This window comes from Vipera berus (genome assembly GCF_964194415.1).
Source record: "Vipera berus genome assembly, chromosome: 12".
Classification (NCBI taxonomy): domain Eukaryota; kingdom Metazoa; phylum Chordata; class Lepidosauria; order Squamata; family Viperidae; genus Vipera; species Vipera berus.
Window position 1 is genome coordinate 18,567,063 of NC_138215.1, and position 14,135 is coordinate 18,581,197.

The 14,135-nt window shown below is 43.4% G+C and overlaps 1 protein-coding gene across 2 annotated transcripts; it reads left to right on the forward strand.

Annotated features, from left to right (window-relative positions):
• The first annotated feature begins 334 nt into the window (after positions 1-334).
• Positions 335-8,333, forward strand: PSMA4 (proteasome 20S subunit alpha 4). Of its 2 annotated transcripts, none has more exons than XM_081337627.1 (9): positions 335-382; positions 2,284-2,308; positions 2,874-2,916; positions 3,806-3,968; positions 4,254-4,331; positions 5,114-5,202; positions 6,107-6,237; positions 7,056-7,179; positions 8,143-8,333. In XM_081337627.1, exons 2-9 carry the CDS (start codon positions 2,306-2,308, stop codon positions 8,295-8,297), a joined length of 786 nt encoding a protein of 261 aa, XP_081193753.1. In that variant the 5' UTR covers positions 335-382; positions 2,284-2,305; the 3' UTR covers positions 8,298-8,333. The 2 variants fall into 2 exon arrangements, with proteins under 2 accessions (XP_081193753.1, XP_081193754.1); XM_081337628.1 differs by having other exon boundaries at positions 373-382; positions 2,289-2,308.
• The last annotated feature ends 5,802 nt before the right edge of the window (positions 8,334-14,135 follow it).

Below are 14,135 nucleotides of genomic sequence, written 5' to 3' on the forward strand. Positions count from 1 at the left end.
ACCTATGCTTTGGATTACCTGGTGGTGCCCCATCCCGAGTCCCACCCTACTTATCTTTTCAACGTTTTATTATCCTTCAGTTTCACTGTAAATTAAATTCCCATACCCACCAGCCAAGGTCAGCTAAGAGCCGCCCTCCGCTGAAACAGGAGGCATGTTTTATTTATACCCAAACCCTGTTGCCCGAACCTTATTCGTTCCTCTAATTTCTGCCCTGACTGCCCGCGACAAACATGGCGCTCGAGGCCACGCTCCGGGATTCCGGCTCGAAAAGGAGCCCTTCTAGGACTCGAAATCTGTAGCTTTACTCCGGCTCGCTGAGCGGCTCGGGAGTGCGCAGGCGCGGGCGACCATTTTGGAAGGCGGCGGAGAGCGGGCGGAGGTGAGCTGTGGGGGGGGAATGTCTCCCTTCGGGGCCGTCGCCGCCGGGTCGGAGCCCCTCGCGGGGCGGGGTGGTGGGGCGGGGGCGGCCCCGGCCGCCGGTGGGTGCTCCTCCGTCGGCTGTCTCCGCGGAACTGTCGCCTTTCTGCCGGGCCCGGCTGGGAGGATGACTGTGCAGCTCCGGGAAGGAGGCTCTGGATGGGGGGAAGTGACTTCCCCCCCCCCATCAGATGGACGGGTGGATGGATTGATAGGCGGGCAGGTGCATTAAAGGAGAAATTTCCTGACAGCGAGAACAATTCGCCAGTAGAACGGCTTGCCACCAGAAACTCTGCTGCTCCATCATTGGAGGTTTTCAAAAATAGGCTGGACAACCCGTTTGACTGGGATAGTCTCCAGGGTCCCTTCCAGCCCTAGGATTCTCTGTTCTAGTAGATATGATAGCAGTGTTCCAATATCTCAGGGGCTACCACAAAGAAGAGGGAGTCAAGCTATTCTCCAAAGCACCCGAAGGCAGGACAAGAAGCAACGGATGGAAACTAGTCAAGGAGAGAAGCAACCTGGAACTAAGGAGAAACTTCCTGACAGTTAGAACAATTAACCAGTGGAACAACCTGCCTCCAGAAGCAGTGAATGCTCCAACACTGGAGGTTTTTAAGAAGAGACTGGACAGCCATTTGCCTGAAATGGTATAGGGTTTCCTGCCTGAGCAGGGAGTTGGACTAGATGACCTCCAAGGTCCCTTCCAACTTTATATTATTATATTATAGGTAGACAGGGGTGGGGGGGAGGTAAGTAGGTAAGAGGTAAAGAGCCTTGGTGGAGCAGTGGGCTAATGCCTCCTTAAGTAACACCAGCTGCCTGCAATTAGTGCAGGTTCGAGTCCCACCAGCCTCAAGGTTGACTCAGCCTTCCATCCTTCCGAGGTAGGTAAAATGAGGACCCAGATTGTTGGGGGCAATAAGCTGACTTTGTAATAATGCCACTTGGGGGGGGGCATAAGCAGGCATATACACAGAATGAAGGCTATTGCTAAGCACATTGATTTGTGCTTTAGATTGTAAGCCGCCCTGAGTCTTCAGAGAAGGGTGGGATATAAGTGGGATTTTTAAAAAAAGGTAAGTAGGTAGGTAGGCAACATAAGAGGTGGGGGCGGGTGGATAGATAGTGGCAGGGAATTGGACGGGTGGGTGGACGGACAGACAGACAAATGGAACTATTGCACACAAAAAAGTATAAAAATTAACGGGCTGGATGGATGAGGAGGTGGGTAGGCAGGTAGGTGGATGAGTAAGCAGGTAGGAAGATGGCTGGAGTGGTGGCTGGAAGGAAGAGAAGGGAGGGAGGAAGATGGGAAGGGAAGGAATGATACATAGGAAAGGAAGAAAGGAGGAGACAACAGGAAGGAAGGAAGGAGAGAGATACATACATAGGAAAGGAAGAAGGAAGGGAGATTTGTGGGATATCCTGGAGGAGTCTAGTTGAATGCATGCAGCTCTTTTTGTGTCTAAGGTAGGACTCGAACTCATGGTTGCTGGGTTTCTAGCCCAGTGGCTCCTGTCACTTTTTATTAAAGGCCCGGACCCATCCTGTATTCCTAGCCATTTGCTGATGATGGCAACACTCCAGAAACATTGAGAAAGTGCTTCTAGTTTTGCTTTCACAATTCGCAACTTGAGCAAGTTAGTCTTCAATGGAAGCTTTTAAGCAAAATAAAATATCTTTTAGTTACTCTACTAGCTTAGCATTTGCGGGCAAATGGTGAATCTTTGCTCCCCTAATACGATTCTTTTAACATCCTTTCTTCCAGAGGCCAACTTTTCTTATTATCTCAGCACAGTTATATTGCTGTCAAATTTCTAATCCATGCATAATTCAGGGTTTTTTTTTTCTCTTTCACAGCGTAGTCCAACCCAGAAGCACCATGGTGAGTTTCTGCATCCCGGTTTCATAAATATTAGGTTAAATGTTAGGCTGTGTATAACAGAGTAGCTACTGCAGTCTTATCCATTCATTGTCAGAAATCCAGTTTATATTGAAATTATTAAACGTGGTCCCCTTTTTATAACAATTCCACCTGCCTAAAGCAGTATTTCGCACCTTAGCAGCTGGAAGTTGTATGGACTTCAACTCCCAGAATTCCCCTGCCTTGAGAATAGCATTTCATACATTATATTACCTGCCCTTCCCTTTTTTTGGGAAAAAGTAAACTACTCAATCACTACTTTGGGCTCCCGATGAGTTTTTATTTATTATTAAATTTATACGCTGCCTATCTTCCCGATAAGGCAGCTCTGGGCAGCTTATTCAAATTTGGGCTAATTTCATCTGGAATGCAGTGGAGCAGGGCAAAACCTGATGGAGGGTTTGATGGCTGCCTTCAATCCTTATTCCAAAGGTGCTCCTTACTGTACCGGCGATTGGAAGTAATAAGATCACCCTTTTGTCACGGAGCGCTTTATTCATTAACAAAACACACTTTTTCCTTGCAGTCTCGAAGATATGATTCCCGAACGACCATCTTTTCCCCTGAAGGTAATTACGTGGTAAAAAGAGAAGCAGCAAGAACCAGATAGCCATGTAATCAGATATGCCCTAAAATGGCTTTCAGATCTGTGATCCCATGTCTAGGATTATATCATAAGTAGCAAATATTTGGTTTTTAATTACCAAACATTAAATGTTACATTATTTTGCTTTAACTTTGTTTTTTTAAAAAGGAGAATTGGGAACATATAATTTCATTCCCTTTTTCCCCGGATGAGAGAGCTAGGTTTGAAGAGGATTTGGGGAGGGGGAACAAAACTGCCTTTTGGTACTTGAGGAGCTGTTTCAGAGAAGGGGAGGGGGAAACAACCTATTCTCCAAGGACAAGAAGTAAGGGGTGGAGGCTTGTTAAAGAGAGATCCCATCTAGAAGTAAGGAGAAATTTTCGGACATTGAGAACAGTAAATGGAACAGCTTGGTTCTCAAGAGTTATGGGTGCTACTTCACTGAAGCTTTTAAAAAACACACTGGACCAAGATGATATAAGGTCTCCTGCCATGGTTTGGACTAGAACAGGGGTCCCCAACCCCTGGTCTGTGGACTGGTACCGGGCCGTGGCATGCCGGCAACTGGTCCGCATAAACAAGCAAAGCCCCATCCGTGGGATGCAGGCAGCACACAAAACCACACACTCGGGTCTGCGGAAAAACTTCTCTCCACAGAAGCGGTCCCTGATGCCCAGAAGGTTGAGGACCTCTGGACTAGAAGACCTCCAAGCTTCTATCCGTCCTTACGATTCTATGGGGTTTTTTTTGGGAAGACGTGCTTTTTTCTTCTAGCCTAACCGTTATACAAAATGATTGGCTTCAGTATCCTGCTCCTTGAGTGAAAAGTGATGGCCTCAAATTTAACACCGCTCTTCATGGTCTTCTCCTAGGCCGTCTGTATCAAGTCGAATATGCAATGGAAGCCATCGGGCACGCTGGCACCTGCTTAGGAATTCTTGCCAACGACGGAGTCCTGTTAGCAGCAGAAAGACGGAATATCCACAAGCTTCTGGATGAAGTCTTTTTTTCAGAGAAAATATATAAACTCAACGAGTGAGTGAGATACTGGAGGAATTTATCTTTTTTTTTAATCTGCATGCTTCATCAGTCCTCTCCTTGAAGTCAGGCTGTGGGATATCTGCTGGAACTTAAGATCATTGGCTTTCAACTCCCAGAATTCCCCAGCCAGCCCTCCCCACTGTAATGTCAGCCTCACCCCAAACATCTGCGGTCTATTGCTGTAAGGCCTTTGAGAGTTGGCATGGCTGGCACAAACTAATGGTTGAAGAATAGACCACAAGGCCCTCTGGTCTCACTCAGGTCACTTGTATGTTTCAGAGATATGGCCTGCAGCGTGGCCGGCATAACTTCGGACGCCAACGTGCTCACCAACGAACTGCGGTTGATTGCACAAAGGTACGAGGGCGGCCTGACTTTCTCAAGTTGGTGACGAGTCACAGGTGGACTTGGAAATTAAGGTTCACCAGGACGACAAAACAGCTTGATTTTTTATTGCGTCGCTAAAGGCAAGAAGCCGTCAGGTGGAAGCTTCTCTTTGAAATATTTTTAATTAAATGTGCACATTTAATTAATGCAAGGGGGTGGAATATATTCAAAATTGCACAGGTGTTTCTGAGGCTCTCCAGCGTCTTCCAGGTTAAGTGCCAACCAAAAACATTATTCAGAAATTCAGAGTGCAGCCTTCCCAAAGAGCAGTTAAAGAAAAAGAGAAAATCCATATTATTATTTGAAGGAAAGGGGAGTTGGGTTGGCTTCTCTGAATTTCATCTGGCCTTTAAAGGCAATGTTTTGGATTTTGTGTCCCTCGTGTGCTAAGGTTGGATCTTTCTGTGCTGTATAACCATCCAAACTCGGCTTATGTTATAGCCTGGTTGCATCAAAACTGGGCATGTTGCTAGAGACAAGGGAGAGATTGCTGAGGAAAACGAAACAAAGCAAGACTAGAGACTATCCTTAAGTCTTATTTTGAAGAAAAAGAAGTCCTAAAACTTGATTTTATTCATGATAAAGCTTAATGGCAGGGCTGTTTCTATCCCCATTAGAAGAGAGAAGGATTTCAAGTTCTATTTTGTTTTCACAGTCTTATATTCAATCTCCCTTAAAAGTTCTCCAGAGGTCTTTCTTTCTTAGTTACAGCTTCTGCATCCTTGGCATATTTTTGCATTTTCATATTTCAGATATCTGTTGCAGTATCAGGAGCCAATTCCTTGTGAACAGTTAGTAACAGCCCTGTGTGATATCAAACAAGCCTATACGCAGTTTGGAGGTAACGTTTGCAATTGTCAGATGAAATTAACTGTGGCAGAAATTCCTGGCTCATGGAAAGAACAGCTGTAATTTTCTTGTGTGTTGACGGATGCTTTATTAGAAAGCTAACAAAGTATGACAGCTCCATTTCTGTCTGATGAAGTTAAATCACTCAGGGGAACAGAATTCATTTCCTTTAGGTCTGCCCCGAAACTCAGCTTGAAGGTTATAAAAGACAATTAATTTTTAGGTTGATTTTTTTTAAGAAGCTAATTCACAGATTTGGGTATAGCCAGTCTATTAATAAATAAATGACCCCCGTTCTCATCTGAACAGGTAATTCTTGACTTATGGCCACAATTGAGCCCACATATTTTTTTGTTAAGCAGGATATTGTTAAATGGATTTTGCCCTTTCTTGCTACACTGGTTAAGTGAATCACTGCAGTTGTTAAGTCAGTAACACGGTTGTTAAGTGAATCTGGCTTCCCCCACTGACTTTTGCTTAGCAGAAGGTCGCAAAAGGGGATCACATGACCGTGGGGATGCTGCAATGCTCATAAATCATTTTTTTTCAGTGCGGTTACAACTTGGAATGGTCACTAGACAAACCTGTAAGTCAAGGGCTACCTATAGTATAGTTTTACCCTTGGAAAGAACATATTAGAATTTTATCTCATGGAGCAGCAATGCTCCATTAAATCTTTCTTCTAGGCCAGGGGTAAGCAACCTGGGCTTTTTCATGACCTGTGGACTTCAAATCCCAGAATTCCTGAGCCAGTTGGCTCAGGAATTCTGGGAGTTGAAGTCCACGAGTCATGAAAGAGCCAAGGTTGCCTACCCCTGTTCTAGGCGAAGGTCAGTGTTTTTCCCTTGGTAATGCTTTGGCTTAATTTAAGTCACCCATGTCCTTATGGTTAACAGGAAAACGTCCTTTTGGTGTTTCACTGCTTTACATTGGCTGGGATAAGCATTATGGTTTCCAGCTGTATCAGAGCGATCCTAGTGGGAATTACGGAGGTTGGAAAGCCACCTGCATCGGAAACAACAGCGCTGTAAGTTTATTTAGCTGTCTTTTTCAAATTTCGAAACTACTCATCTACCCCACAGAGAGGCTTTGTGGTCTTCAGTGTTCATAACCCAACCCCCTGGGTTATGACCCCCACTTACCAGGCCTCGAGCCTTTCAGAACCGGTCCGCGTAAGTGGAGGGCATGTTCATACACACATGTGCGCATCCCCACAATGGAGCTGTGGGTGTGCTTGCTTGCCATACATATGGAACCATCCCTTCTCCTTCTCTTCCCCCCCCCCCCAATCTCGCTGGTCCGCAAAGCCAAAAGGGTGTGGGGAACTCTGGCTTAAAGAACGTCTAACTTAGCAGGTAGAAAAATAATTGTGTGGAAGGGAGAAACCAAGGCTATTAAGGGCAAGGCTTTGGGGATCTGTAGATCTGGATTTGAGCAGGTTTCAGGCATTTTTCAACTAAGAAGGTCTTCTAAAGAGAAGTCTACTAACTTTAGATATGAAGTAAAGCCAGTATGTCTTTCCCTAAGCCCTCAGAAACTTCTAATGGATTTTAATATTGCTATGGGTTACTTTGCATCTTGCTTTGTTCTTTCTATAGTCTTGTGTTGGTTTTATTTTTAGCTGTTGCTGGTGGACAATTAAGATATTTAGGGTTATTTTGATGAATGGAAGTATCGTACGTGTAGTTTGGGTATCGGGCTTTCCTATTTTTATGTAGCTTTAGGATTGTAAGTTGCCCAGAGTCACTGGGCAGCTTTAAAAATTGAAGGAATGAGAGAATGGGTGGATGAATGAATGAATGAATGGGCAAGAATCAACTACGGTGCTTTTCTGTTCTTTAACAGGCAGCTGTATCAATGCTAAAACAAGATTACAAAGAGGGAGAAATGACTTTGAAATCTGCCCTTGCTTTAGCTGTCAAAGTCCTGAACAAAACTATGGATGTTAGTAAACTGTCAGCAGAGAAAGGTAAGCCTTGGATATGATATGAGATCTTGATTTATTTATTTTTAATCCCATTTATATCCCGCCCTTCTCTGAAGACTCAGTGCGGCTTACAATCTAAAACACAAACCAATGTGCTTAGCAATAGCCTTCATTCTATGTATATGCCTGCTTATTAGGGCTTTCGGAACCCCCCCAAGCGGCATTATTACAAAATCAGCTTATTGCCCCCAACAATCTGGGTCCTCATTTTACCTACCTCGGAAGGATGGAAGGCTGAGTCAACCTTGAGCCTGGTGGGACTCGAACCTGCACTAATTGCAGGCAGCTGGTGTTACTTAAGGAGGCATTAGCCCACTGCTCCACCAAGGCTCTTTTCCTTAGAGAGGTGCTATTCCAGCTGTTAAGAGTGTTGCTAGTTCTTGGTCTGTTTGTTTTTACTTATTTAAAAGCCTGCTGAATTTTAGGATGGTGTAGTTAAAACAGTCCTGTTACCCGAAGTCTTTGGTAATTAGGGGTTTTGAATTGTCTTGAATTAGATTTTGAGATGTGGATTGTGGATTTATATCTTCTTGTTTTAATTAGCCCTGTTGATTTTAGTAGGTAATTGCATTGTTTTATAAGAATAATAATAGTTTTAAGTCATGTATTGCTACCTATAAAGCTCCTGAAGTCTTCAAATGGGGCATGGTAGAAAAGTTTGCAATAAATCCGTTGGCCTATATCACCTCTCATAATGCCAAATACAGTTTTCTACAATATTCTGGGTGCTGTGAAAAATTGCTTTAAAAATTTCAACTAGAAAACCAGTACAAGAATTCTTTAATAAGTTCTCGGAGGCCCATTTGGTTGGTATGTTTTTTGATGCAATCAGACCTCATTCAGACATTAAACTTCCTTCCTTCCTTCCTTCCTTCCTTCCTTCCTTCCTTCCTTCCTTCCTTCCTTCCTTCCTTCCTTCCTTCTTTTTTATCTCTTATGTTCCAGTTGAAATTGCCACCCTGACACGAGAGAATGGAAAGACGATAATAAGAGTTTTGAAGCAAAAAGAAGTAGAAGTATTGATAAAGAAACACGAAGAAGAAGAAGCCAAAACAGAGCGTGAAAAGAAAGAAAAAGAGCAGAAAGAAAAAGATAAATAAATCAAGCACCTTGAAGGAGGGTGTTTCCATAAACTGGCTCAATTTTCGAAGGGCTGTTTATTGAATCCGTTCCTTTATATCACTGAAACACATCACCTCTTTCCTCAGTGAACAGAAATCTCTTTGTCATTGTATCTTTTATATTACATAATAAAAAAAGTGAACAGTCTTGTCACAGTACTAACTATATACAAGTATAGTTACTTCTTCCTTGCCTTCCCTCTGCGTTTCCTTGGGACAGTCTCTGGCTGAAAACACAGGATGCTGCACCATACCAGATCTTGCTGATAGAAACATTTTCATGTTTTCTTTTATCTTGTTTTTTTTAAAAATCCCATTTATATCCCGCCCTTCTCCGAAGACTCAGGGCAGCTTACAATCTAAGAAGCACAACTCAATGTGCTTAGCAATAGCCTTCATTCTATGTATATGCCTGCTTATTAGGGCTTTCACACACACCCCAAGCGGCATTATTACAAAGTCAGCTTATTGCCCCCAACAATCTGGGTCATTTTACCTACCTCGGAAGGATGGAAGGCTGAGTCAACCTTGAGCCTGGTGGGACTCGAATCTGCACTAATTGCGGGCAGCTGGTGTTACTTAAGAAGGCATTAGCCCACTGCTCCACCAAGGCTCTTTTGTACTAAACTTGGGGTTCCAAGTGAAAATGAGGATTTACGCTTAGAAATGTGCGCAGTGGCTTCAGGAGTTTTTGATCGTTGCTGGAATATTTTTAATTACAGGCTTCGGGAATGCTTACTGACATGCAAAAAAAAGGGGGGGAAAGCCTTTGTGAAATAATGCAATTTAGCACTTTGCCAGCCGCTTTTCAAGGCAGGTGCTGCACAATTGCAGCTGTGTCTGGATGTATAACAAGATGGTGTCCTGGGAAATCAGTGCTTAACTGTTTATTAATTTTTCAAACACTTTTGGCAGCACAGAGCTCAACATTATGCTGGTTAGGACTTTGAATTTTACCAGGATGAAAAGGGGGGGAAAAGGAGGCAAGGTACAGGGAGTCCTTATGACTTATAACCACAATGGGGACCGCAACTTCTGTTTCTAAGGAACATGGCTGTTAAGTGAGTCACCGTTTCTCCCAAGGTCATTAAGAAGATTGCTGCAGTTGTTAAGTGAGGCACGTGGTCATTGAGCAAGTCTAGCTTTCTCCCTTCGCTTTGTTTATCAAGTCAGCTGGGAAGGTTGCAAATGGCACACACAACTCCCAAGATGTGGCAACCACCATAACCCATCCAGATCGCCAAAGGCCTGAATTATGTGACTGCAGGGACACTGTGATGGTCATAAGTCTGAGGACCAGTTGTAAATCACTTTTTTCAGCACCCTCAAAGCACTAAACATTGTGCTCCATCTAGCCTCTCCAAGTAAAATGCAAAACAAGCTTTCAACCCACCTAAAAAGAGTAATTGGGGAAATAATTCATCAGTTTTATTTATTTATAAATTCATTTATTTATTTATAAAAGGTTTTATTCCGCCATTATTATTTTATAGATAACAGTTGCTACTGTATCTGTGTCCTAGCTTTGTTTGACTCTCCTCACAACAACCCTGTGAGGTAGGCCTACGAGTTTGACAGCTGTGGAGCAAAGTTTTGAGTTTGCTGAAACTTGGCCCTACCTACTTCAGGGCAGCTCCTTCGCCTGTACAACGGAGAGAGCCTACAACTCCCATCAGCCCCTCGCTGAGAACGGAGCTGCGAGGCTGCTGGGACTTGTAGGCCAATCCCAGCTGTGGCGAGCGGCCTCGCGGCTTTCCCGCCCTTTTTAGCCACGCCCCGGGCGGAGCTTGGGCGGCTGAGAGGCGGCCGCCGGGCTTTGCCGGCCGAGGCGCGTCTGAGGAGAAGCGACTCCGCGGCTTGTTCCGCGTCCGGTGGCCGCTTTCGCCGCGCGGGGCCATGGCCGAAGCTCCCCTCCTGCTTCTCCTCCTCCTCTCCGCCAGCCACGAAGCCGCCGGAGCCCGTTCTCTGGGTAAACGCGGAGACACGCGTGCAGCCCCCGCGCTCGTGTGAATGCCTCAGGACCCGAGACGCGCGTCACGCGCCTGGCCCGCTTAGTCCAAGAAGAACCACGCAGGAGATGCTCGCGAAAGGGGCAGTTATATTGGGGGAAGAAGGGCCAGCCAGCCAGCCCGCCCGGGACTATCCGTCCAAAATAATAGGAATTCGAATAAGGTCCCAACTATTGCGCAGGAGTTTTGCTGCACGAAATAGAAACTCTAAAAGCAGCCTGTCTGCTGGCTGTGGGGGCTTTGCATGGGGAGGGGATGTTGGATATATTTATTAAAAGTATTTATAAACTGCTTCCCCTCTCGAAGTAACCCTGAGGTGGAGGGGGGGGGTCGAGGCAGGTGTGCATGAGCGTGCAAATTCATTGCTGCAGGGAGGGGTTGGAGGGGAGAGTGCATGAGTGTGCAAATGCCTAGATTTGTATGTGCATCGATGTGATACACACACACACACACACACACACACACACACACACACACACACACCATACTACCTGCCTGGCTGTATATCAATTCATCGTCTGTCTATCTGTCTACCTATCTATATCTTATCTATCTATCTATATTTCTCTCCCTCTCTATCTATGTCTGTCTGCCTTCTGTCTGTCTGTCTATATGTCTCTCGCTCTCTTATGTCTGTCTGTTCATCCATCCATACTTATATACATAACTGTTGGATATGAGGGGGCGGCAAATAAATTTCATAATAAGTAAAACAAAAATATGTATGTGTAGTACTACATACTGGCTGCTTTTTCCTGTTTCCATTCTGGGTTTCTCTTATTTGGAAAGCAACTTCTATTGTTATTTCAGTGTGGCTGATGCTTCTGTAAGTGGGTTAGGGTGGGGGTGGGGGTGTATTAGTCTTATTCTACTGTCGTATTGCAGGATTACTGTCCTTATCCGATGACAAAAAATTGCAACCTGATCTGTCCAGCCTTTCCTAAGAGACACTGTAATCTGTTTTTGTAAGAGTTTGCGTCTGCATCTGGAAGACTTCATCTAGAAGTGCAGATTCAAACATTAATAACTGCAGTGGTTAACTGAAGGGCAGGAGGGGGTTTGCTACAGTCCAAAGTGCTGCATTGGTGAGAAGGAAGGGGGGGGAACCCCATATCTTGAAGGCAGGATTTAGCAAAGTGTTCATTCATTCATGCAATAACGAATGATTTGTCCAGGATGAACAAAATACTTTTTTGTTCTGTCTTTAGATAGACATCTGCCAACTGCTGCTCTTTCCAGTTTTTCAGGAAGCCCTTGAAAGAGTTCATCTTGACTTCATCTTTTCTCCCTTATTTTGCTGTGGCTGAAATAGAAAAGGAGCAAAGGGACATTTTCTGTTTTTACCAGGGGTTGTCACTTGATAAAGAGCTTTTCTGGTAGAGAATTGAATGGTTAAGACTGCAGGGACATATTTTGTCTTGGGGAGACAGATATTTTCAACCTGAAGGAGGATTGAAGATTTAAATATTATTTTTGTAACTCTGGATGTGTAGAATAAAAGTACAAGTTAGCAGAATGTCTTTTTCTCTTTATGTAATGAAAAGGATTTTTGATAGATCCAGGTTAAGCAGATGTGCAGTTTGTGGGGTTTTTTCCCCCAGAAGAAACAGACTGTCAAGGCAGTACTTTTTTCAAGAATGTATATTATTCATATACACTTGGTTATTCCCATTCTGGATACATGCAATTTCATTGCCCTCTTCTAATATTCTATGGCCATTGTTTTTCTCACTAAAACAGTTTCTTCTTTGATACCTTGAAGTTGAAGGCAAGAAACAATTTTATTCAAATAAGAGTGTTCCCAGGTATGGTGTTTAAATGTGTTTGAACTGACATGTAGTAAAAATAGAAATCCTATAGGTGTTTTGAGTCCTAATAGCTGCAAGGGGGATTCTTCAGTCATCTTCGTTCTGTGATAGATGGTATAGGAAAAAAAACTAATCTGAGCCATTTCTTTTAGATTGTGAAGTAAAATGAAGAAGCAATTTGTGGTACAGCTAGAGCAGACATGTCAAACACAAGGCCCGGGGGCCAGATCCGGCCCGTGAAGTGGTTTCATGCGGCCCGCGAAGCCATCCTGGAAACAGCGAGGGAACGGCCCCCACTGCCTTGGCTCTGGCCCAGAGACCGTCCTTCTGCCAGAGACCCTCAGATCTGTCCCACTCCTGGCCCAGGCCCCCATAGCCACTCTTGATGCGAACGATGTAGAGCTGGCCACGCCCACCCAGTAGGCCATATGCACTCTAGCCATGCCCACCCAGTAGGCCACACCCACCCAGGCCATACCCACCCGGCCCGCTAAGGGCAACCGCAATGCTGATGCGGCCCTCAATGAAATTGAGTTTGACACCCCTGAGCTAGAGAATATCCAAGCTTATTGACATAAAATTAATCTAATGACTCAATTACTGCCATGATGGCTACACCATCGGAAAACCTGAAGGACCAGGTTGGGGAACAGATTCTCTTGGAGAAAATCCATCTCTTTTGCTTGCTAAGAGGCAATCCCGACTTAATGGCACATAATCACTTTTTTTAAAATACAACCCAAACAAATGGTGAATTGTAATAGAATTATTTCTAAATGCAATAATCAAGAAACACATTTTGTGAACAGGACAGCCGCCTTCTGTAATCAGAAGTTTTGTTCTTTTAAACAGTTTGAATCACTGTTTCCTCACTGAGATTAAAAAATAGTTTTACGGTATATTACTACAATTAATGGAATCTTTGTGTTTCATCAGCTGAAAGCATAGTCTTATTTGCCAGGACCCAAGTCCCTGTTTAGCCACAGAATAGGGATGGCAGGATTTTCTTTGCTTTAGTAGCCAGAAAATAGGGCTGTTCAAATCTTCCAAAAGAGGCGCTCTGCAGTGCATGAACCACATCTTTTCACGGAGTTGCTGCTTCAGAATTGCTGTTAGCTATCTTCTGCACGTGTGTACCCATTCTATTTCTTTTTTTTTCAGCAAAAGAAGTTGACTGGGCAGTTTTAAATGATTTGCATATCCCTAGAAGTTAATTATCAAAGGACATCATCTAATGAGTCTGAGAATAGCATTTTATACATTAAAGTGCCAGAATAAGTATTGAAGTAAAATATGGGCAATTCAGCATGCTAGTAAATTCGAAATGGTTTCTTTGTTCTTTATTAAACAATTTTAAAGTGTCTTTGAATTGTTCCATTTTAAAATATGAGCTCATAGGCTAAGTTTAGAATGGAATTCTAAGCATATTACATGCAAATCCTACTAAAATACATTTTAGCTAAATATAGATAGGATTAAGTTTCATGTTATTTAAGGTACAAAAATACAGTACTGGATAATAAAAGTAACAATATTTTAGATACCTCTCACAAAATGTTAAGCAATACAATTTATTAGCTTTGGGAGCACTTGTACACATAAATATCCTCTTTCTATTCCTTGTAATATTTTCAATAGGAAAGGCTCAGAGAAAGCAGTGACTATGTCATTTTTAGTTCTCCAGAAATGATCTTTCATACGTTATGTGAAATATGTTGGCAATTGCTGTGAAAACAAATTAAGTTTTTTTTAAGTAGAAGAAGGGCAATACAGTGTTATTGATACTGAAAATTACTGTTGCATAAGTTCAATACCATCCCAAATGAAATCTAATAGCCTACAATACTTTCAGAATGGAGCCTGAAGGCTCTGCCTGATTTACATATCTATTTACACAAATTGTCAATTTGTATTCAAACCAGTAAATCTATAGATTAATCAAACTATAAATAAGTAGAAAACTCAGGCTTCCATAATTTTTGCTTTTTTCATCCTTAACT

Bases quoted from the DNA above. Each gene is read 5' to 3' on its own strand.
- PSMA4 (XM_081337627.1), top strand. The intron at 2,917-3,805 runs GTAATTACGTGG...GTCTTCTCCTAG, and splicing joins GACCATCTTTTCCCCTGAAG to GCCGTCTGTATCAAGTCGAA. The intron at 6,238-7,055 runs GTAAGTTTATTT...GTTCTTTAACAG, and splicing joins GCATCGGAAACAACAGCGCT to GCAGCTGTATCAATGCTAAA.